The sequence below is a fragment of the Mesoplodon mirus genome (assembly GCF_964341445.2).
Source record: "Mesoplodon mirus genome assembly, chromosome: 2".
Taxonomy (NCBI): Eukaryota; Metazoa; Chordata; class Mammalia; order Artiodactyla; family Ziphiidae; genus Mesoplodon; species Mesoplodon mirus.
The window spans coordinates 183,411,757-183,435,297 of NC_138977.1; the positions used below are offsets into that span (position 1 = coordinate 183,411,757).

A 23,541-nucleotide genomic window follows, 5' to 3' on the forward strand; every position below is an offset into this window, starting at 1 on the left:
GTGGAATAAAGCAGCGCAAGTGATTTTTTTAGAACTCTATAAGGAATAGGGGAACAGAGGAGGAAGTGGTCAGAAGCTGGTGACCTGGGAACAAAGAGAAACATTCCACTCAGAGGGACTGCTGCTCCAAGGAGGCAAGCCAGGGCCCACCTGGGCCTGCAGGTCCCTCATCCAGGGCACCACAGGCCTGGCAGGAGGGGGCTACGGGGAGACTTCCAGCTTCCCCGCCGAGAGAGCCTTGAGGGTCATGCACAGCCATACAAAAGGGATCAGAAGAGAGAGAAAAAACTGAATCTGCACAAAGCAGCCTATTCCAGTCCATGATAATTCAACAGCATTGTGCAGGATGACATGGAAAAAAGCACCATGTGAGAAAACATTTTGGAAGAGTCCGAATTTAGTAATGACCGTGCAAAGGCTATTTCATTTCTCATGGTGACAAAAAGCTGACTCATGGGGATGCTCACTCAGATTTGGTTTGTTTGACATATTCTAAATCAAAAAGATGACCCTGGGGCTTCCCTGGTGGCGCAGTGGTTGAGAGTCCGCCTGCTGATGCAGGGGACACGGGTTCGTGCCCTGGTCCGGGAGGATCCCACATGCCGCAGAGCGGCTGGGCCCGTGAGCCATGGCCGCTGAGCCTGGGCGTCCGGAGCCTGTGTTCCGCGGTGGGAGAGGCCACAGCAGTGAGAGGCCCGCGTACCGCAAAAAAAAAAAAAAAAAAAAAAATGACCCTGGCAATGAGGAGAAGACAAAACACATCCTCAAGGGTAATTCTCCCAGCCTCTGGCTACTGGGGCACGTACACGCCCCCAGTTTTCCCCAAGCATGTCTTCACTATGGTTGTGTCACCAGAGCCTTTGGTCCCTCCTTGATGGCTGAACTGGAAAACCTTGTCCATTCATTCCTGTTGGGGGCCCCATTTCCCCTTGTGTGCTCCGGTGCTTTGCAGAACCTGTGCCCAGCATCCAGCATCTGTGGATGGAGTGTTGAAAGACCAGTTCTCAGAGGGCTGTTGAGCCTCCAGGGTTGCCTGTACAACACAGGGCAGATGCCAGCACTTCACCTGCTGACACCTATAATTTAGGTATCGTATCAGTTAATGGCCATTTGCAATGTGGCTGTAACCAACACCCCAGTTAATGTACGCAACAATTATTTGCTGGACGCTAGCCCTCCAGAGAGATTCAAAACCATTCCCCAGCTTGGAACTCTGAGTGCCATTAGAGAGACAAACAGGAAAATGGCAAAGTCATGAAGTCACTTATTTCTCCCTGATGTAAATGCTAGCCTATATTCACCCTGAAACTCAACCCTAACTTAACTGGCACACGCCATGGTGTGAGTGAACACCTTCTGCCATCCTGTGAACTGGCTCTAAGGATAACTGCTCTGCGTGCTTCCTCCTCCCACCACAGGCGGATTTTATATGTTATAGGGCTAGGAATCAAAAAGGAAATTAAATCCACCTGGATTCAAATTCACTAATTTGGGGCTTCCCTGGTGGCGCAGTGGTTGAGAGTCCGCCTGCCGATGCAGGGGACATGGGTTCGTGCCCCGGTCCGGGAAGATCCCACATGCCGCGGAGCGGCTGGGCCCGTGGGCCATGGCCGCTGAGCCTGCGTGTCTGGAGCCTGTGCTCCGCAACGGGAGAGGCCACAACAGTGAGAGGCCTGCGTACCGCAAAAAAAAAAAAATTCACTAATTTGAAATTTATGATAATTCTGGAACTACTGGATCATACCTGACTTTCAGTACAGTCCCACTGAGCCAGTCAGTAGTGTGGATAATATCATGACAGAGGTGGAGGAATTTGCTCGTTTTTAAACAGATATTTCTTGTGCTGTGCACTATGCCACAAGAGGAGATAGCCTGGAGAGCCAGACAGACACGGACCCTGCCACAGTGAAGCACTCAGGCTGTCAGGAGAGACAAGAATTCAACAATAATCACCCGGTTAAATACTTAATTACAATTATAATAAGTACTTCAAAGGAGAGGAGTATAGTGGGCTGTAAAAACAGATAGCAGAGAGATTTAAAACAACCTGAGGAAGCTGCCTTATTGAAGGGGCATGTGAAATGGGTTCTGAAGTATACATAGGAGTTAAGCAGGTAACAGGAGAAAGGTAGAATTAAAGAACTCCAGGCAGAGGGGAAAATACGTGCAAAAGCCCTGAGGCAGAAGGTAGCACGGCATATTGAAGAAGCTGGTAAAAGTCCAGGGTAGCTGGAAAGCCAAGCATGAGGGGAAAAGTAGTCCAAGATGAGGATGAAAAGGGAGGCTTTGTTAAGAGAGATTGATTGTCATTCTTTCAAACTGGAAAGCCATTGAGGGATTCTAAGCAAGAGGTTGACATGAACATATTTGGTTTTTAAAAGCTGCTTCTGGGTATAGTGCAGAGAATGACTATGGGCTCCTGCGGTAGCCCGAGGTAGACATGACAGCAGCTGGGGCCATGCAGTGGCCGTGGAGATTAAGATCAATGTGCGGGGGGCAAGAGACCTTTCAAAGATGAGACTCGTGGGACGTGGACATGGATCAGTTTAGGGGAGGCATGGAGGAGGGAGATGCAGCAGTCACAAGTGACTCAGATTTCTGGGATCCTCAGAGGAAGAACTGGCTTGTGAAAAGGTCACGGATTCCATTTTAAATGTGTGGGTTTGTGGAGCTGTCCGGGGGCAGATGGAAACAGGGGCTGGAGCCCAGACAAGCTGCCTGGCCTGGACATGCCATCAGCGCGCATCTGCTCATGGCGACGCTGGGTGTGGGTAAAATCTCCCAGCGAGACTATCAAGGGAGAAGAGAAGAAGCCCCAGGGCCTGGTGCAGAGGAAATCCAACCATCCAGGAGAGGAAGATAACAGATGAACCGTTAGGCCGGGCAGGGAGATGTAAAGTGTGTGAGTCCCACAAATCAAGGTGGGAGAGCTTCCCAGGAAGATAGTGGCCAAGGGTCTTGATTGCAGCTTAGAAGTTAAGTCAGATGAGAAACAAAAGTTACCCCTTGGGAGATCCACTGGGGGAGGGGGAAACTAAAGCCAGAGTAAATGAGTCAAGGAAATAATGGGGATGAGGAGTCAGGAAGCATTTAAGAGAGCAAACTGATTCTGAAGGCCATAGACATAAATAGGATCTTACGGTGCCATGAATAAATATTCATTCTTATTGCTATATATTCATCAGGGCAGATTCCAAGACCTTTTTTATAGCATGATTCAACAATATGCCATACTCCCTCACTCATGTTACCTGAGGGGAACTGCACCCTTTCACCTGAAAAGTGCTCTTATGAGCCAGACTTTTCAGCAGTTCGGGTTGGCTTCCGTCAAACAGCCCAAAGCAGGGAGCAGGATGGTTTGTGCTGGCCTCTGGAGAATGTGTTTCAGCAGCAATGTCAGTGAGTCCGTGACCCCCAGCACAGAGTGATGGGCTCCCTAAATGTCCACGAAATAAATGCACCATGTCCTTCTGCACCTCTGTCTCATCCACGTGGGACATGAACTGATTTTATCCTCATCCTTAAATTGTACCCTGCTGGTGCTGCAGGCAGCAGAATGGGCTCTCTAGTTAGGGACACAAATCTGAATTTTCCAGATCATCTTAAAACCCAAGACCAGGGGTCCTTCTCTGAACTTCTCCATCTTTCTTGCTCCTTCTTTTCTGTGCCTGTTTGCCCTCCATTCAAATTCTGGATGAAGGCACCCAATTCAGAGCATTGCCACGAACATTTATTCGGCTTCTGTGTTCAGTACACAAGGACAAATAAGACTCCCTTCCTGGACTCATGGAATTTTCTTTCTAACTGAGGAGAGAATGAAGCAATCATCAATTCCTAAGACACATGGGTTATAATGTGTGGCAATACGGCATGAGCTATGGAAAGGGTGAACCCAGCATGCGGTGGGGACACAAAGGACAGCCTCGAGGGTCAGGGACAGGGCTAACCGGATAGTGAGCAACACAAAGTGCCTCTGTGCATCTCCAGAGAAATGCACTCCACAAATGTGAGTTATTATGGTTATTAATATTACTAATAAACTGCCATGGACTGGATTAATATCCAGGAGTTTCAAGACGAGGACAGTCTTCTGGAAACCCCAATGGTCTGCATTTACAATTTGCATAGTGGATTTATTATAATTACTTCACACTTCATTCTGAACACTCTTAAAATTCTCTTGGGCAGCTTTTTGGTTCTTTTAGCTGTCAGAATAGATGCTCAAACCTCCTGCCAACGGTAAATTGAACAGTACTGCCTGCCGAGTGGATTCAAGTTCAGCCCACTCTAGTTCTCTTTGCTGCAAAACCTGCATTATTAATTCACATGGGAAAAGGGCCTTTGGTCCAATGTGACTCGCAAAAAATGATTCACAGCTGGGCCATTCATATTAGAAATCCCAAAGACTTTAAAACAGGTTCCTAAAGATTTCTTGGACCAGAGACAAATTAATGAATATTGGAAGGGATATACATCTATCTTGGTTCCCCCAAAATGCCTGCATTTGGAATTTTGTTGAGTTCAAGTATGAGAGCCAAAAAAAAGAAGAAAATTTGAAAGCCAATTGTATTACTGACATTTAAAGATAGCTTTTGTACTGAACTCGTGCTTGGCTTTTTGGTGCTTAGGGTTCTAATGAAATTATTTTTCTTCTTCTTTCTAGATGGGCAGCAATGACAGCAAATGTAATCATGACAAGAAGTTTTAAAACTACAGGTCCTAAAACCCAGGAAGGCAGGCACCCACTACCCCCACTCCTGTAACAGGTATGTATCAACTCAAGAGTCGGCCCCTGGAAAAACCTTCGGTTTGGGCTACCCTGCTGAAGCTTCCATTGGGTATCAGGAGACTAGGGGATGGGAGTGGGGGGATGAAGCCAACTTTATATTATCCCATCTGAACCCAGGTAAATCAAATCAGAATGGAAGAAATTATCTGAATGAAGTTAGCAAGAGGGAGGTCTCTCTTTTTCCTGAGGCAGAAGCCATGTGGTTATCTTCTGAATACTCCAAATATCAGTGACCATCTTTTCTTACTGTTCGGAAGTATGACATGAGCCCAAGATCAGGTTGGGTTTTTTGGTCACACTCAACAGAAACAAAAACTGGACAAGTGAAGCAGAAAAGGATACATATTACGAGGAAAGGGGAACCCTCGTGGACTCAAGGTGAAGGCTGAAGCTCCAGGCTGGGAAAAGACAAACAGGGTGCCTGCTGCTGCTGGAAAGCAGACTCTCTCCTTGCGTCACTCCAGGAGAAACAGTCCAGTGGGCTGGCCTGGGTCTCACGTCTGCACTTGGCCCTGAGAGTTCTCTGCAGGCTCCTTGACTTTCAGCCCCACCAAGACTGAACGTCAAGGGGAGAGGAAATTCCCCAAAAGGTACCAAGTGTTCTTACTTGAAGGACGGGATGGAAGCGGAGTGTTTAAAAACTAACAAATATCTGCTAATAGTAGGTGGTATTTAATTGACTGGGGGTGTTTACTTAAGTCTAAGATTCTAATTTAGATCTCTAGGGACGCTATTTCCATCTTAATGTGGAAGTAGAGAAACCCCAGTGTTACTGAGTTCAGTCATTGCCGAGGTCTAAAACCCCAGCATTCGGGATACCAAGGAGTCAGAAGACTGACTCCTTGACTGTATCGGTAAGACCTCAAGAACAGAAAACTTGACTTAAAATGTCCAGAGTCACGGAGAGCCCCCAATTCAGCCCAATAACACAGATTCCAGACGGGGGGGGGGGGTGATTCTGACCCAGGCTCACAGCCCAGCGGGGCCACAAGGACTCAGGAATGTTCCTCTGTCCACCAGGCCGTCCTCAGAAAATTGGCCTTGAGTCATCATTGTTTGTCCCTCAGAGTTGCCAAGTGGATGCCTCAGTGTTATGAGTTGAATTGCATCCCCCCCAAATTCATATGTTGAAGTCCTAACCCCTCATGACCTCAGAATGTGATTTATTTGGAAACAGAGTCATTGCAGATGTAAGTAGTTAAGATAAGGTCATTAGAGTGAGTTCTAACCCACTAGGGCTAGTGTCCTGATACACAGAGGAAAGGCAACATGAAGATACACGGGAAGAAGGCAGCCACCTGCAAGCCGAGGAGAGAGGCCCGGAATAGACCCATCCCTCGCGGGCCTGCCTCTGTCCTCAGAAAGAACCAACCCTGCCCACACCTTGCTCTGGGACCCCCAGCCTCCAGAACTGTAAGATAATGAATTTCTGTAGTTTAAGCCTTCAGTCTGTGGTACTTTGTTACAACAGCACGAGCAAACAAATACAGTTTCAGGCTCCATGTCTGTACTAAAGTGAGAAAAGGGGCACCAAGAGAATGGAGACAATGGGGATCATTCCCTTGATCAGAAAGGCAAGAGTTTTCCCAGATGTAGGAATGCTTCCACCCCTGTGGCCAGAACTAGCTGTGTGGGAGTCTGAGACCATGAGCATTTAGCCTCTGCAATTTTTTGAGAGGAAGTAGAAGAGAGAGAAGGGGGTGGGGACAGGGGCGAGGCTGGCCAGGTACAGGGGCGGGGCTGATGCTCTTCCCTTTCAGGTGCCTTCTAAACGGAACCTACTGTGTTTTCTGGGGAGCAAGTGGCCCGATTTTCAAGACAGGGCTGAGGAGTATGTAAATACCGGCTTTCCCAGGGCCGTCAGTGGTGCCTCATCAGCTCATCCAGTTTACTAGGACTTGGGGTCCTTTGCTTTCTTTGGCAGCCCTAGCTCAGCCCTTTCATTCATAAAAATGAGTCAGCCTCCCAATGAATTAGCATCAGAAACCCACCGGAGTGCTGTGGTCAAGAGACAGGAAACAGAAAATCCCAAGGAAGGCTGGCCTCCAGGACCAAAACACATCCGTGCTAGCACAGTGGCATCAGGCCCTGTGGGACACCTGGTGGGCGACCCTCTGTGAGGAGCCAGGGTAGGATCAGGACCCCTGCCGTGCAAGCCTTACCACCCTGGTGGCACATCTTCATCTTCCATCCCTTACAACCTTGTTCAGGCCCCTAAGCTCACTGCTCAGGCCAGCCAGGCAAGGAGGGGAGCGTGCGGGCTTGCCAGTTTCCTCTGCTGATGTGCCTGAATGGGACCACTGTGTGACAGTGTTTCATCTGTCAGCTGCTAGAATGTTCACTGTGCCAAATGCCCCCGACTTGAGGCCACTCTAGGGTCTATACTTGCTATTTGATCTAACTTTTCATGTACTCATGTGCTCATCCCCTGCCCTGGCCAGGCCTGTTCTAGGCATTGGAGGCGTGTACCCAATGGTAGTAATCAGGGTCCCAGCAGGAAGTAACATCCTTAGACAGAATCCAGAAGGGAATGCAATGAACCACCTCATACCTATTAGGATGGCTATTATCAAAAAAAAAAAAAAAAAAAAAAAGCAGAAATTGGAATTCTGTGCATGGTTGGCAGGTGTGTAAAATGGAACAGACAATGAGGAAAACACTATGGCAACTCCTCAAAAAATTAAAAATAGAACTACCATATGATCCATCAATTCCACCTCTGGATATGTGCCCAAAAGGATTGAAAGCAGGATCTTGAACAGATATTTGGACACCCATGTTCATAGCAGCACTATTCACAATAGCCAAAGGGTAGAAGCAGCCTAAGTGTCCAATGACAGATGAATGAATAAACAAAATATGGTGTACACATACAATGCAATACTATTTAGCCTTAAAAAGGAAGGAAATTCTGACACATGTGGCAGCATGGATGATCCTTGAGGACATTATGCTAGTGAATAAACCAGTCACAAAAAGACGGACACCGATTCCCCTCATATGAGGTACCTAGAATTGTCAGATTCATAGAGGCAGAAAGTAGAATGGTGATTTCTAGGGGCTTGGGGAGGAGAGAATGGGAAGTTGTTTAACGGATACAGAGTTCAGTTTTGCAAGATGAATGCACTTAATACTACTGAAGTGTACACGTAAAATGGTTAAGATAGTAAATTTTATGTCATGTGTATTTCACCACAATTTAAAAAAAAAAGAAGAAAAGAATGCAATGAAGGGACTATCACAGAGGTGTAGGCAGAATTAGGGAGACCCCAGGAAGTGGAGTCACTGAGGAAGTGACAGCCGCTCTTCCAGCAGCCCCAGGGGGCAAGGGCAGCGGTGTTGCTGGGCCCAGTGAGAGTCAGATCCCAGGGGAGGGGCTATAGTTAGAGAGGACTGTAGAGTTGCCAGGACCCCACTCCACAGTCAGAAGGAGGACGTGGGGGGACAGAAATGCCAGGAAGGCTGGCTCCCCCTTGATCCAAGCTCCCACCAGCACCTCCCACTGGCCACACCCAAGGGCAAGTCAGAGAGTGAAGGATCCCTGGTGAGGCAGGCTCTGGGGGACTGTGCCCTCTTGGGGTGGCTCTGGGACAAGGGCAGTCAGCAAGCAGACAGCCTAGTGGCTCCTGAGTTCCGGGTTCTTACAGCCTAAGGAGGGGATATGCAACAAAGAAGTACATGTAGTTTTAGATTGTGCTCAGTACCCCAAAGAAAATAAACCAGGCCCTGTGAGAGAGAGTGAGGAGGGAACACCCTGTGGAATGCCAGGGAAGTTCATTCTGCAAAAATGACACGTCTGGACTTTAGGCACTGCATTAGTCAGGGTTCTCCAGAGGAACAGAACCAATAGGATGCATGTATATATACACGGAGGGAGAAGGAGATTTATTGTAAGGAACTGGCTCGTGTAACAGTGGGACTGGCACGTCTAATATCTTCAGGGCAGGCCAGCAGGCTGGACACCCAAGGGGGAGTTGAAGTTGCAGCTCCAGTACAAAGACTGGAGGTAGAATTGCCTCTTGCTCGGGGGAGCTCAGCCTTGTGGGTGAGGCCCACCCACGCTGTGGAGAGTAAACCGCTTTACTGGCATTTGACCAAAAACTGGGCACCATGGCCCAGCCAGGTTGACACGTAAAATCGACCATCCAGACCAGCGTGTCCTTCTTATATGGAGCCGCTAAGTTGAATATCCTATTCATACCCTGCACTTTTTCCTTTTGCAGAGAAAAAGAATTCCCACTTTGTAATTGCATCTGGTCATCGGGAAGCTCTAGTTTCGTGGGGAGAGGGCTGCATCCAACCCTTCCTAAATCATCACCCAGAGACGCCCACTGACTGACAGGGACGGTCTTCCTGGCTGGCAGAGGATGCAGGGGAGTAAGAAGTGCACGGACGGCTTCAGCGACTCCTCGAGCATTGGCAGCGTGCTGGACGATGCAGACAGGGAGGTGAGCAGCCTCACGGACCGGGCGTTCCGGAGCCTGTGCATCTCAGAGGACGCATCCTTCCATGACTCCGACCTGGCCCTGTCCCCGGTGTTCGGGAATTTCCACCAGAGAACGGTGAGCCATACCCATAGGAAAAGCGGCATTTGGAGCCAGTTACCATCCCAAGGCACGGAGCATGCCGGCTGGGCGGCCACGTTCCAACAGCTGCCCAAGTACGTTCAAGGGGAGGAGAAGTATCCCAAGGGCAGCCCCCCACTGACACCAGCCCAGAGGAGACTGGAAGTGCCAATTTCCGGCCTGAGGAGCAGCAACAAGCCTGTTTCCAAAGTGTCATCACTGATTAAATCTTTTGACAGGACTGAAAGCCAGCGTTGTGATAGCAGGCCTCCTCCCAGCAAGCCTCCAGCTCTCAAAAATCCCCCCAAATTTGCTCCTCTTCCAGAAAGTGGTGTCAACTTCTGCTTCGATTCTGCCTTTTTGACGGTCAGGAGGGTGCCTGCTGAAGTCTCCAGCACCCATAAGACTAACCACCAGCCTGGCAGGAAGCACAGAGAGCAGGAGTCCCCCAAGAATCCTGAAATGGCCTGTCATGGCCCCAACAGCTTCCTCCCAACGCCCGAAAACGCAGCCAACTCATTTGAGTCAAAGTTCCCCTCTCCGGCCCACAAGGCAGCCACCAGCGAGACTGGAAGGGGCCAGGAGTGGGCTCGCAAAGGGACCTTTCTTCATAGTGAAAACAGTGCTTTTGAGTCATGGAACGCCCACCAACCCAGGCTGCCCGAGAGGAAGGATGCTGCTGACACGGTCGCAGAAAACAAGGCTCCCAAGCATTACGAGGACACACCCTTGTTAAGAGAGCCCCCGGCTTCTGAGCACAAAGCCTCCCCCTGCCACATCCGGGCCGGCTGCGGTCAGGAAGAGAACAGGCTGGCCACAGGGACTCTCTCCACATCTGGAACCTGGGGATCTAGGGATCTGGGAGCCCAGGTATTTGCTACGGAGGGAAAAGCTTCCAGCTCACAGCCTGAGCCTCCATTGAAACCGACCCATGCCCCCTGGAGGAAACCAAAGTCTGGCAAGGGAGGTAAAGAAAGTCTACAGGATGCTTCAGAAGAGAAGAAGCAAACCAACTGGAGAGGCCCAGCCTTGTATACGAAGCACAATCCCCAGGGGCAATTTCCAGAAAAGGATGCTCTTGACTTGCCTGTGGACCCCCATGAGCATTACGATCCTCCTTTCAACATCAGTAAGCTTCTGACCCCTGTCATACCCAACAAGCATGTGCTGGAGTCATCCAACAGCCAGCCAGCAGAGAGAACCCCATCACCCACAGGACAGCTAAATGGATACCAAGAGAAGGAGCCCAGTGAATGTCTGTCCCGGGACAGTTACAAATCCAAAGCCCCCAGCCTGCTGTTCAACCTCAAAGATGTGCGGAAGCGTGTGAAGAGCACGTACAGTCCCTCGCCTCTCTTGAAAGGCCCTGATGAGAAAACCAGAGGCAAGCAAGAATCCCTGAGCAATGGCGGCCTCCTTCCCAACGGGCTCGAGGAAGGCCCTCCAGATGAGCTTTCTAAGGAGACACCAGATGATGCCCCTTCTGTGTCACTCATCAGTACCCAGAAGGACCCCAAAGCGGACCCCGGTGCAGCCTCTGCAAACAACTACCTAACCCTCACCTCACCATCACCTAACACCAAAGCCCCCTTCTGTGTCAACGGCGAGGCCGCCAACAGGAGCAGCTATGAGAATGACGATGCCAATGGAGAATCGGAGATGGGCGGTGCCAGGCCCAGCTGGCGTCCAGACTCCAGGGAACACTGCCCCAGGAGACATCTGTCCCTGAAGCTTTGCAGTGGAGACCCTGAGGCAGGGAAGGCTGCGGAGACCCCGAAGACCTCCGTCCTAGAGAATGGATTCTTGAGATCCATCTCTCAAGATACAGAACCGGAGAGAGAGGCAAGGCTTCAGAATCCAAACTTCAACCAGAAATTCTCCCCAGGGCCCCTTTCTCCCGAGGAGGAAGATGTGTTTTACAGTGACAGCCAGTCTGATTTTATGCCAGGCCTCAAAAGTAAGGCCAAATTCAGCACCAGCTCTTCAGATCAGTCCTTTGCCTCATTCGAGGATCAACAGAAGATGTGGTTTGCCGAGAGCCAGCAGGAAGACAGGAGGAATGACGTGAGTGTAGGTGACAGTCAGAAGGATGAGAAGGAGAAAGTGATGGAGGAAGATGAACTACAATACCGCACCTTGAGTAATGGGCACGCATGCGCTGAGGAGCACAGCAAGCGGGAATCCTTGCAAGGAGAAGAGGAAAGTTTGCCAGAAGGTAGCCCCAGGAAGGCGTCAAGGGAGGAAGCTAATTTCAGAGGCACTGGCATTGGGGGAGGTAAGGATACAGCTCTTTCACATGCCAAAGACCTAACCCCTTCACCATGTTCCACTTCAAACAAGCACATACTCTTTGCAATTAAAGACAATACCCTCAGGGCCACCCCTGTGATAAAACCCATCATGCTGCCCCTCCTGAGATCCATGTCCTCAGACTCCCTGCTGGGCAATGGCCACAAAGAGGAGGAACTGCCAAGGCCGGGCTGGGGCAGGGATGCTGGTCTTTGTGCCCCCGAGAGCCAGGAAATGCCCAGCACTCTGACACCCGCCAGCGTGCAAGGCACACACTTGAAGGGGGCGGCCTGTGAGGATATGGAGGACCACGGGTGGGATCCCAGTGCAGCCAGGTCAGAGACCTCCCAGGCAGCCCCAAAGGGGTACGTCCCATTTCCTCCACTCACAGGAGAGGGCCAAGGATTGAAGCCACCCCGAGAGGCCGTACATAAAGTCATGGCGAACAATAGCAAGAGCAGTTCCATAGACCAGGGGAAGCTGGATGCTCCAAGGTGCATCCCCACGATTGCTTTGCCAGAAGGCGACCTAGAAGACCAGCCACCCCTACAGAAGCTTGGAACCTGTTGGGAAGAGCAGGCGCAAGGCTTCAAAAGTCACTTTTTGTCTACACCCAGAGCATGGCCCCCAGGGAGAAGACTGGTCCCTGGTGAGTTAGCAGCTTCCCCCAATGCCAGCTCCCTGGAAGAGAACAGTGCGTGCTCCCCTGCCACCAGCAGCATTTGGGATGATGCTTACCAGGCCCCCAGTGAGCCCAGCCTGTTGCCAGGGGAGCCTCCCCGCAGCAGCCCCTGGGCCAGCCCCCGCCCTGGCAGGGTGGCCCAGAGGGAGGACCTGACACATGTCCTCACGTGGGAGCCTGGCTCCGACCCCCAACTGGAGCCATCAGCAGAAGACCTCAGGACACTTTCTCCAAGAGGCTCGTTGTTGGACATGGCAACCAGCTCAGCTGGCCTCCTGGAGAAGCCAGAGCCTCCTGCTCAGCTGGAGAGGGCGGCTGGCAAGCCACCAGCAGTCCCACCCAAAACAGAGAAGGCCCTGCGGCGGGCCAAGAAGCTGGCAAGCAAGAGGAGAAAGACCGACCAGCCACAGGAAAAGCATGGCGAACGCCGGGAGGAAAAGCTGTACCCCGAGGACTCAGAGCGTAGGCCACCGTCCCCCGGAGAGAGGCCCCCAGCCAGGTTCCCCATGGTCCGTTCCCTGCCCCCTCCCGTGCGCCGCCACTCAGTGTCCGCCTTCTCAGAGCCGATCCAGAGGCGGCCTGGGGGGTCCCAGTCCCTTACACCCCTGCCCCCTTACCCTGCCACCCAGAAGGTCCTCCAAGACCCCCAATCTGGAGAGTACTTTGTCTTCGATCTGCCGCTCCAGGTGAAAATCAAGACCTTCTATGACCCAGAGACGGGCAAATACGTCAAGGTCTCCATCCCATCCTCTGAGGGGGGTTCCCCTGAGCCAAGCCCGCCGGATGCCCTTGCTGCTCCCTACGTGCTGTACCCGGGCTTCCGGCCCTTGCCCGTGACAGCCTTGATGCCCCTGCGCTGCTCCTCTCAGCTCTCTGCCCCCACCTTCCTAAGGCAGCGCCCTCACACCGCCGAGGCAGCTGGCCCCAGGCCCCAGAGCGCCCAAGATGCTGGCCTGCAGCTGGCCTCTGAGCCTCCCAGTGACCCCACCCAGCACTCTGCAGGCCAGTGCCCCTTGGGGCGCCCCCAGAGCCCAGGGGAGGAGGTGGGAGATGCTCCAAGCCTGAATATCATCTCCATTAACGACTTAGAGGACTTTGCCATGGAAGGCATTTCTTGAGAATCACAGCAGACTAACCCACCCCCCGATAAACCCAGAAGAGCTTACTTCTCCCTCCCCCAGAACAATCAAACACACACACACACACACACACACACACACACACACACATCAACTCATACTCAGCCATCTGAGATCCCTAAAGTTTCAAAGGAAGTGGGGATCCTCAGAAAACCCCACCTGCAGGGCTCCGCAGGGCTCCCCTGCCTGGGAGGGCGCTGCTCTGCCCTCCTAACAAGTCCCTTCTGAGCCCCTTCCTGGATCCAGGATCTGCTCCACTTCTTTTCTCCTCCCCTCCCTGCTCCCTGTTCTCCCCTGGCCCTGCCACCAGTGTGGGTCCAGCCTGATTCCCTAGCAAGCTGTTCCCGCCAGCATTCCACCCACTCCTCCTCAAGGGTCGGCTCCCACAGTGAGCAAACCCCAGGACCCCCCAGAAGCACTGCGCCGCGCTGAGCCCTGCCTGGCCAGCAGACCGCCCAGTACACCCCGTCCTAGGTCAGGTGTGGCACACGGTGGCCACCCCACCCTCGCTCAGACACAGCAGCCCTTTCCAGCTCACCTTAGGGGGTAAATGGCTGAGGGCTGAACCAAGGCAATCTTGCAGAAATGTTTATTTGAATAGAATGGGTTTTCTTTACTGAGGAAACTTTCCTCTGAAGGCTATTTTCTGATCACCTTGTAAAAAGTGAAACAAGTTTGCAGATGCAGTTCGACTCCTGTCTTTCTTCTGTGGGCAGTGGTGGGTCTGTGCTGGTGAGTAAAGTGTCGTGCCTTCCAGGCCTCCCATCATGACTTGGCAGCCACCCAGGGTCTCCACCCTGAACAGAGTGGCCTCGACACCCACTGCAGTCCCAGTGTCCTTGCTTGATCCTTCAACACCTGTCCGAACCTTCTCGGGCCAGGCTCTCCACCAGTGCTGGGGCAGCAGAGATGAGGAGGACCCACGTCCGCCATCGAGGATGACCTGGGACCTGAGTCAGGCCCTGACGGTCCCGATTTAATGACCGGTACTTGTGCCCTATGCTCAAAAGGAAATCGTGTTTCTCCCAAGTCCCTCTGGGAGTTGGAGGGAAGTATCTGAATCAACTGAGGGGAACAGAGTGCAGTCACCACCTCTGCACCTCTGAGAGCAGTGAGGGTCTGTGAGCAATGCCCACTGTGGGCAACGTGCTGGGAAGGAAACAGACCGGCCTCGTGGGCCTCCACCCGGGGCTTCCGCTGAAGTCTCTTAATTCTTGTGCTGCGGGAAAGACTGGGGCTAGAGTGCCTTCATCCTTGTTTAGAAGGGGCAGCTGTCAAGGCAGCTGTCAGGACTGCACTGCTCACGTCCCAGGAGACCACACAATACGTATCACCCTGGTCCTTTGGGCCAGCATGCCATTTCCAGGCTGGGAAGATGGGGGGGCACCCAGCTCACCATGTCCCAGACTCGTGCAAATACTGGGGTTTTGAAGATATTCTGGGTCGTAATTTGGATTCAGAATTTTACACCTGTTTGTTTTTCCCAAAAGTGCAGCCACACCTTAATTTCATTCTGAAAATGCTACACAAGTCCCCCAGCCTTGGCATAGCTTGTCTACACCTGGTGAGTCCGCTGGATAGTTAGCCAAGAATTCAGGTAGGCCATTGTCTGAGAAATCTGGTTCGCACGAGTCACTCACTGGGATGCCAGTGAAGCGAGTTGGGACCTTGGCTCTGCCACCAAATCACCAGGCATCCTCTCACCTGTTTTCATCTTACTCAAATAAGAAAGATAATATCTCATTTCAAAATTCTCAGGGCCCATGAAAAGAATTACCTAACAAAAAAAGAGTCCCCCGGTTAAAAAATAACCATAGTTACAGTAACCACAAGGAAAAATATACTTTGCATAAGAGGAGCTTATGTTTGGGGACCAGTCATCTTCTGTCTTAGAAGCAATATGAGCAAGGATATTGAAGGAGCTAAAAGCATAAAGATAGATATTTGGAGATCAAGGTCAACTCCCCAGTCCTCTTTTCTCCTGTGAATGTAAAAGAGGAACAGGGCATCTGGCAGAATGCAGCATCCACTCACAAATCTAGAATAAGGATTCCTTGGACACCTGGCTCTCCAGCAAGTCAGCTAGAGGGAAGGCTTCCATCACTTACAGCAAAGTACCTAAATTCCTAAAAAGCAGATAATGTCTCCAGGGGGCAAAAGTCACTGAAGACCAACTCATTTGCAAATGAGTTTCTTTCAGTTTCTTTCTGTTTGGGGTTGGAGGGAGTCATTTATGCCTCCTTCCTTCCTCCTCCCCCAAACCCCGCTTCCTCCCTCCTACCCTCTTTTTTTCTCTTCTTTCCTCCCTCCTTTAACAAACATTTTCAGAGTCCCTGCACTGTGCCAGGCGCTACACTGGGCACCAAAGATACCATGATAATAAGATCTGATCTCTGTGCCCAGGGAATTAAAATCTAACAAAGAAAGACAATTACAGTCCCACATGGTAAGGGATGTAATAGGGTGGCCTGAAGAGCATCTGACTCATATCCTGGAGGGAAAAAGGGCTTTCCTGCAGGAATGACACCTGAGCTGAGCCAGAAAACACAAAGTTGTGCATCAGCTTGTGAAGAAACAAGAATTTCCCCCCTTTAATCTGTCTATCAAACAAAAGTGACATGTACTAAATACTAATAGATCTGTCTTGCCATATCAAAGTGTATTGGTTTAGCTAATTGTTCTTTAGCATTTCTAATCAGCACAAGCATAGAACAAGCGTAGCCTGGCAGGATAGACCTTTGCTGATATGTCCTTCAACTTCTGAATTGAAATTTCACTCAACTGAGTTGCCCAGAAAAACCACTGTTTCTATCATTGTGTTTAGTAGAATAGTGGTAAGAATTGTGAACATATTGTTTGTGGAAACTGTAGGTAAAGACCACGCCTACATCTTCTGTTTAGTGGACTGGCCCTTTACTATGAGTTATGGCCCTTCCAAGTGTCTCCTGGGGAGGGGACATAAACGCAGAGCACCTCGAGGGAACGATCAAAGGTCCTGGGGCTGCTCAACGGAAAATAACCAAGAGCTTACACTGTCCATCACACAGGCTGTGCTGGCCCCTGAACGGAGAGATTTGAGCCTGGTCTCAGACCTCACTACAAACCTATGAGAGGTACCCTCATTAGCTTCATGTTACTGTAAATAAGCAAAGGCACTGAGACGTGGAGTAACTTCCCATAGTCAACAGTCACCGAGTGAGGGGCCCACACAGGAACTCAGGTCTCTCTCACTTCCAGGTGGGCACTTGAGCCCCCAGTCATGCATCTCTAAGTGTGGTCCATAAACCAGCAACCTCCACATCACCAAGGAACTTGTTAGAAATCCAGAATCTCCATCTGCATTTTCAAAAGATTCCCCAGTGATTTGTTGGCACGTTAAACTTTGAGAAGTTCTAGCAGCTCCTGTTTGGCCTGGAAAGGAGAAGATTTAGGGGAAATAAATCGATATCTTCATGTCTCTCAACATCACCATGGGAGGGAAGAGAAACTTACACGTCTGGGTGAGAGAGTTGCAGGGATGCTGATTCACACTGACTATGAGAAAGGAATCTCTAATGACTACAGCTGTCTCCGGTGGCGCAAGTGGCTTGGGGAGAGCTAAGCTCCCTGTCACTGGAGATGTTCAATAGAAGCCAATGACCCCTCTCCCAAGACGCCGATGTCAAAGGGGGCCTAATGCCAGCTTTTGAGACTCCAGGCTCTAGGTGGGGCTCCAACATGCTGATGTCATGAATCCAAGTCTACACAGGGGATGGCCACGTGAGTGAAACATATGAGGGAAATGACTGCACGTAAAGGAGGAGCTCTGGGCAAAACCCAAATTCTATGTATGTGGAAAGCATTTGGGCCCAGATAACAAACACCCTGACACTGGACACAATTACCTTGTGTGGTCCTTCCACATCATTGTCATAAGTGGAGCCCCCATCTCTACTCTTCCTTGCACTGGTAACCTGTCGTGTACCTGTGTTAGATATATATCTGAGGGCCCTCCGTCCAGCCAGGTGACCCACCATAAGGGGCAGTGTGATTTCAAGGGGCCTCCCCATCTGTCCTGATCCACATACGTTGACCACCCTTCCCCTGCCAAGTTTGCTGACTTCCCAGAGGGTGGATACCCTCTGATGGAAACCTTTTGACCAATGTTCAATATCACTAGGGATGTTCAAATCAAAACCATAATGAGGTGTCACTGCATACCCATTAGGATGGCTACTATACAAATTTAAAAAAAAAAACCAAAAAAACAGAAAACAGGTGTTGGTGAGGATGTGGATAAAGTGGAACCTTTATGCATTACTGGTGGGAATGTAAAATAGTGCAGCTGCTGTGAAAAACGGGGATGGCAGGTCCTCAAAAAGTTAAACAGAATTACCATGTAATCTGAAAATTCCATTCCTAGGTATATATACAAAAGAACTGAAAGCCAGAGTTCAAAGAGATATTTGCATACCCACATTCATAGCAGCATTATTCACATTATCCACAAGGTGGAAGCAACTCAAATGTCAATCAGCAAATGAACAGACAGACAAAATGTGGTATATACGTGCAATTGAATATCATTCAGCCTTTAAAAGGAAGAAAATTCTGACACATGCTACAACATGGATTAACCTTGAGGACATTACGCTGAGTGCAATGAGCCAGTCACAGAAGGATAAGTACTGTATGATCCCACTTTTATGAGGCACTGAGTAGCCAAACTCGTAGAGATAGAAAGTAGAATGCTGATTGCCAGGAACTGAGGGCAGAGGCGGTGGGGAGTTGATATTTAATGGGTGCAGAGTTCCAGTTGGGGAAGGTCAAAAATGTCTAGAGTTGGATGGTGGTGAATGTACTTAATGTACACTTAAAATGGTTAAAATGGTAAATCTTATGGTGTGCAAATTTGGGCACAATTTAAAAAAACAGAACAAAAAAAGCCTTTTGACCAGCACAAACATCCCATTCACCCTGAGGTCCCAGCGCAGGGTTGGAGGTTAAAGAAAACGCTGCCCCTGGTGTGGCCAAGCACAGACTGGTCTCCACCTTCCCCTGAAGACAAAGCTGCAGGGTTCGGGATCACGGTGGGTGGGCCTGCTCAGAGCCACACTCATGATGACAGAGCACCTACCCCTGACTCCACAGAGGAAGATGGAGGAAGAGAAAGCTCTAGGGTCCTGCCACCCGCACCAGGTCCTCCTCTTCTTGGCTCCCATCCTCAGCAGCCTGTGCACATCCCCTGGTGGCCCAAGCCACAGTCCTGGCCGCTGTCCCCACTGCTCCCAATCTCTTGCCCCTAATTCAATCAGACCCCAAATCTGAAAATTCTCCCTTCAGCCGTCTGCACCGCATCACCCCTCAACCCCACTCAGAGCACCCTCACTCCCCCCACTCCCAAGGTGACTCCCTTCCAAAACACCACTCCCCTCAGGGTAGTCCAAGGCCCTACCTAACACCCCAGGGCTCCCTGCTCACCCCGGCAAAGAGTCAGGCTCCAGAGAAGGGCGTGCAAGGCTGCCACATGCTGGGGACCCCCATCCTCTCCGGGCTCATCTCCTGCCTGTTCCTACAGCTCCTTTGGACTCCCACCAACTCAAGCTTCTTTGAGTTGACCAAATGGGCCATTTCCAGCCCCTCCACACGCTCTTTGACTCCTCTACAAGAGACGGGGCCTGTGTCTTCTCACCCACCGGCTGTGCCCTACAGAGTGGAGTCGGTGTGCAAGTCGAAGGTCAAGTCAGAAGGTGCCATGCCACTTCCATCGGTCCCCTGGAACAAGTGCCCTGAGAGTCCTCAGCCACCACAGGGCAGTCCACGTACCCTGGTTCACTCTGCTGTGGAGAAGCCCACCCTGGCCCACGTGGAGATGGCCTGGAGAGGCCCTGAGACGACACAGAGAGAGAGGAAGAGATCCGCCCCTTCTTGTTCCAGCTCCAGCTTCTGGCTGCCCAAGCCAGCGCTGCCTCACTAAGCCATCCCCAGATTCCTGACCCACAAAGCCGTGACAGATAACAAAGTGACTGCTGTCATTTGAAGCCACTAAGTTTCAAACTTACACAGCAACAGGTGACTGGAGGCCTCTCCTTCCCCAGCCTCCCTACTCTCTCCACGCTCACCTTCTCCCTGGACCCTCTGGACCCTCCCCTCCCCACCAGCCTGCTCCTGCCCACTCCTGTGTGCCTTAAGGTGCTCTACCTTAGACCCCAACTTCTCTAGAAGGACACCTCTGACGCCCTAACTCCTGGCCATGCACCTCGCTTTCCAAGTCCACCAACACGTTGTGTTTCTCCCATCCCAGCCCATGTTGTAATTGTCTGTTTAACTGTTTGTCTTTCTCGCCCCCTCAATGCTCACTTTTGGAGGGAGGGATCTTGCCTGTCCTCACTCATCCCCAGCAGCTAATATGGTGCCAGGCCCAAGGTAAGCCATAGGTAAACATCACTGAATTCCATGGAATTCTTATTCTAAATTCTAAAAAGGGTCTTTTGGGGGCTTCCCTGGTGGCGCAGTGGTTGAGAATCTGCCTGCCAATGCAGGGGACACGGGTTCGAGCCCTGGTCCGGGAAGATCCCACATGCCGTGGAGCAGCTGGGCCCGTGAGCCACAATTACTGAGCCTGCGCGTCTGGAGCCTGTGCTCCGCAACGAGAGGCCGCGATAGTGAGAGGCCCGCGCACCACGATGAGGAGTGGCCCCCACTTGCCGCAACTAGAGAAAGCCCTCACACAGAAACGAAGAGCCAACACAGCCATAAATAAAATAAATAAAATTTTTAAAATAAATAAATAAATAAATAGAAAGGGTCTTTTGGGAGAAGAAATCCATGTCATTCTGACCTTATTTCCTCACTTTCCAAACTAGTTGTTAATACTAACTAGATGGGTTAAGCCAGTCCCACACCAGAATAGGCACTGTGCTCCCCTGATCGTGTGAGATTGTGCAGCTGCGGAGGCTGTAGCCCCACAAATGCAATCTCAGGCACCCAAGGCCCAGGAACAGATGTTCCATGATGTAACCCATAAGTCAGCATTCACACTTAACTAATGTCCTTTGATGAGAAATTCCAGGCCTGCCAACAGAAGGAGGCCAAAAGGGTTACCCAGGACTCACAACAACATCCAAAACCCAAGTTAGAACCAAATTATTATTTGGTCTTGTGATGACAAAATGATGAGGACATTAGACAAGTCGTACTAAGTGAAAGTGGTGAGTGTACCTGAATTCTATTTACTGACACAGGGAGGACTCGGCATCAGACCACAGTCTTCTGAAGTATTTCATCATGTTTGACTGCCAAGTGGTAAGGCCAGGTTAGTACTGATGGGGTTTTAACACTTAAGTCACCTAAGAAAAATCAAGGGTGCTCTCCTTTAGGACAAGGGAGATAAATTAAGCTGGTTATCTCTCTTCTCATCTCCCCTCAAAGTGTCTACAGTTCCATAGATGGAGAAATAAATATTATTACAAGAAAAAAAAATGGCTCTAAAAGATAAATAACATCACCACTTAAGGTGTCCACACATCCAGGTTTAAGTCTCTAAGTAGGATTTGAATATTATCAAGCATGGAAGAGCTTTAGAAAATTCTAGAGGAGACACTGTTTGACATCTTCACATCTCAATTAATTTCTCTATGAGTTTTTGAAACAGGGTGACTCTGAAGGTTGTTGGGAAGCCAGATCAGCCACTAAGATTCTCATGTTGCCAAAAGTTCTGACAGTGTCCTCTGAGTATGTTCTTGAGGCTTCAAAACTTAAAACTAGTTGACCCCAGCTAAGCATATTTGTTAAAGGAACACTGACCATGTTATCTTTTCTGATAACATGTCCAGCCCCCGGGGAGACCTTTCCCTCTTATACTCTGCGTGGTAAGGGGGAGAGAGGGCAGGGCAGAAGCCACCAGAAGCCAGGAGGGAGGAAGGAAGAAGCCATATGCTACCCTCTCCAAAAACGTCTACCACATACTTGAATCTAATCTGAATCCTCCAGGCTGTTGGCAGAAGATACTAAGAGAAAGGGTTTTTCTAAGAAAATCTGAGTTCATGTTGATGGCCCTGGTCTAAAATAACTCTCAGTGCAACTCCCTTCTCTCTGCTGCTTGAGCAGGGACTCCAGCAAACCAAAAGAGATGTGTCCTTCCAAGGACATTGGAAAACACTGTATTCTCTTAGTACAAAAGAAGTTTTCAGAAGTTGATCATAATTGCAAAAATTAAGGTAAAACAAAATAAATTATAAATCAGTAGAGTAATTGGAATATAAAATAGGGACTATTTCTACAATTGAATATCATACGGCAAGAAGCATGAATAAAGTTTACACATAGAAACACAGATGACTCTTACTGGCTAAATGTTCACAGGACTAAAGTCAAGTCATAGAAGAATAAAAAAGGGCTTCCCTCGTGGCACAGTGGTTGAGAGTCCACCTGCCGATGCAGGGGACACGGATTCGTGCCCCGGTCTGGGAAGATCCCACATGCCGTGGAGCGGCTGGGCCCATGAGCCATGGCCGCTTAGCCTGCGCGTCCGGAGCCTGTACTCCACAACGGGAGAGGCCACAACAGTGAGAGGCTTGCGTACCGCAAAAAAAAAAAAAAAAAAAAAAAAAAGAATAAAAAAAATTTTTTTTAGAAAATAGTAACTGATATCAATCAAATTAGAACAAGGAATAAATAGAGACATTTCATTATGATGAAGGAGCCAATTAATCAAGAAGACATAACGATCCTAAATATGTATGTATCTAATAACAGAGCTCAAGAGTACAGGGAGCAAATTAAAGTCACAATGAAATGGATAATGGGTAGCATTACTTACCCAACAGATTGGCAAAATTATAAATTCTGACAATCCCAAGTGTTAACAAGGATACAGAGCAATGGAAATTCTCATGCACTACTTGTGAGACTATAACTTGGTACAAGCACTGTATTAGTTATCAATTACTGGGTAACAAAATACCACAAAACTTAGTAGCTTTAAAAGAAAACTTAATGGCATAGAACAACAAACCTTTATTTTCTCATGATATAGTGGGTCAGGACTGTGGGAATGGTTTAATGTCCCTCATGAGATCGAGTCAAGATGTCATGTGAGGCTGTATTTATCTGGCCTTCCTCAGTCAAGGGATCTGAGAGAAGGTAGAGGCCACCTGCTTCCACCCCCTCCCCAGGAAAGGGAGCCCTAAAGACCTGCCACCCAGGCATGCCAGAGGAGTAAACCACCTCCTGTGCCCAACCCCACAGGGGCACCTCATAGGTATTGCTGAGAAGAGGCCTTCACCTGTCTGGAGCTAAGGCCCGGGCCCATGGACACAGTTAGGATGACTGGAGAGGAGAGAGCTGTCAGAGCCTCTCCCAAGCCTTCACACCAGGAGGGACAGGGCTGAGGAAAATGATAAGGCTCTCAAATGCACACAGGAAGTAACAGACAGGAGTGTGGCTTAGCATCAGGAGGTAGACCTCCAACCACAAAGCAAGGTCCTAGGCCCCTTGCAACCCAAGAAGAGACCAGGGCAGCTTAACAGGCCATCAGGATCCGCAGCCAGCCAGGCCTGGGCAAGGTGGGAAGGTCACGGTCAGAGCCAGGTGGAAAAAAGAAGGCTAGGACTTCTGTGGGAGAACTGTCAGAAGGACAGAGGAATAAGAACTTCTTGTCACTGCTCCTGCCCATGGACCAGCCAGAGAGGAGGTTCAGTACCTTCTCTGGGGCCCCAGGATGAAGCTGTGTGCCTGCTGGCACCCGGCCCCCGGCAGGCTGGTAGAGGCCACGCAGTCAGGCCATGCAGTAATTTGGAACGCCTGTGGTAAGAGCAGGTCTTCCTAAGCCAAGGGGTTTGCCTGACGTCAATCACGGGGAAAGAGGCAGGTCCTTCCGGCCCCAGCCCCTGTCCCAGGGCAACCACATGAAAAATCCAGAGCCAGAGCCACCAGCCAAGCTGTCCTCAACTTCCTGACCCACTGAACCCATGAGATGTAATAAAGCATCAGGGTCGGGTTTCCCTGGTGGCGCAGTGGTTGAGAGTCCGCCTGCTGATGCAGGGGGCATGGGTTCGTGCCCCAGTCCGGGAGGATCCCACATGCCGCAGAGTGGCT

At 50.2% G+C, this 23,541-nt stretch overlaps 1 protein-coding gene across 1 annotated transcript; it reads left to right on the forward strand.

Annotated features, from left to right (window-relative positions):
- Nucleotides 1-9,156: 9,156 nt before the first annotated feature.
- On the forward strand, nt 9,157-13,443 carry LOC309798890 (cardiac-enriched FHL2-interacting protein; the record flags this gene model as incomplete). Its single annotated transcript, XM_082611622.1, has 1 exon — nt 9,157-13,443. One exon carries the CDS (start codon nt 9,157-9,159, stop codon nt 13,441-13,443), a length of 4,287 nt encoding a protein of 1,428 aa, XP_082467748.1.
- Nucleotides 13,444-23,541: the final 10,098 nt, after the last annotated feature.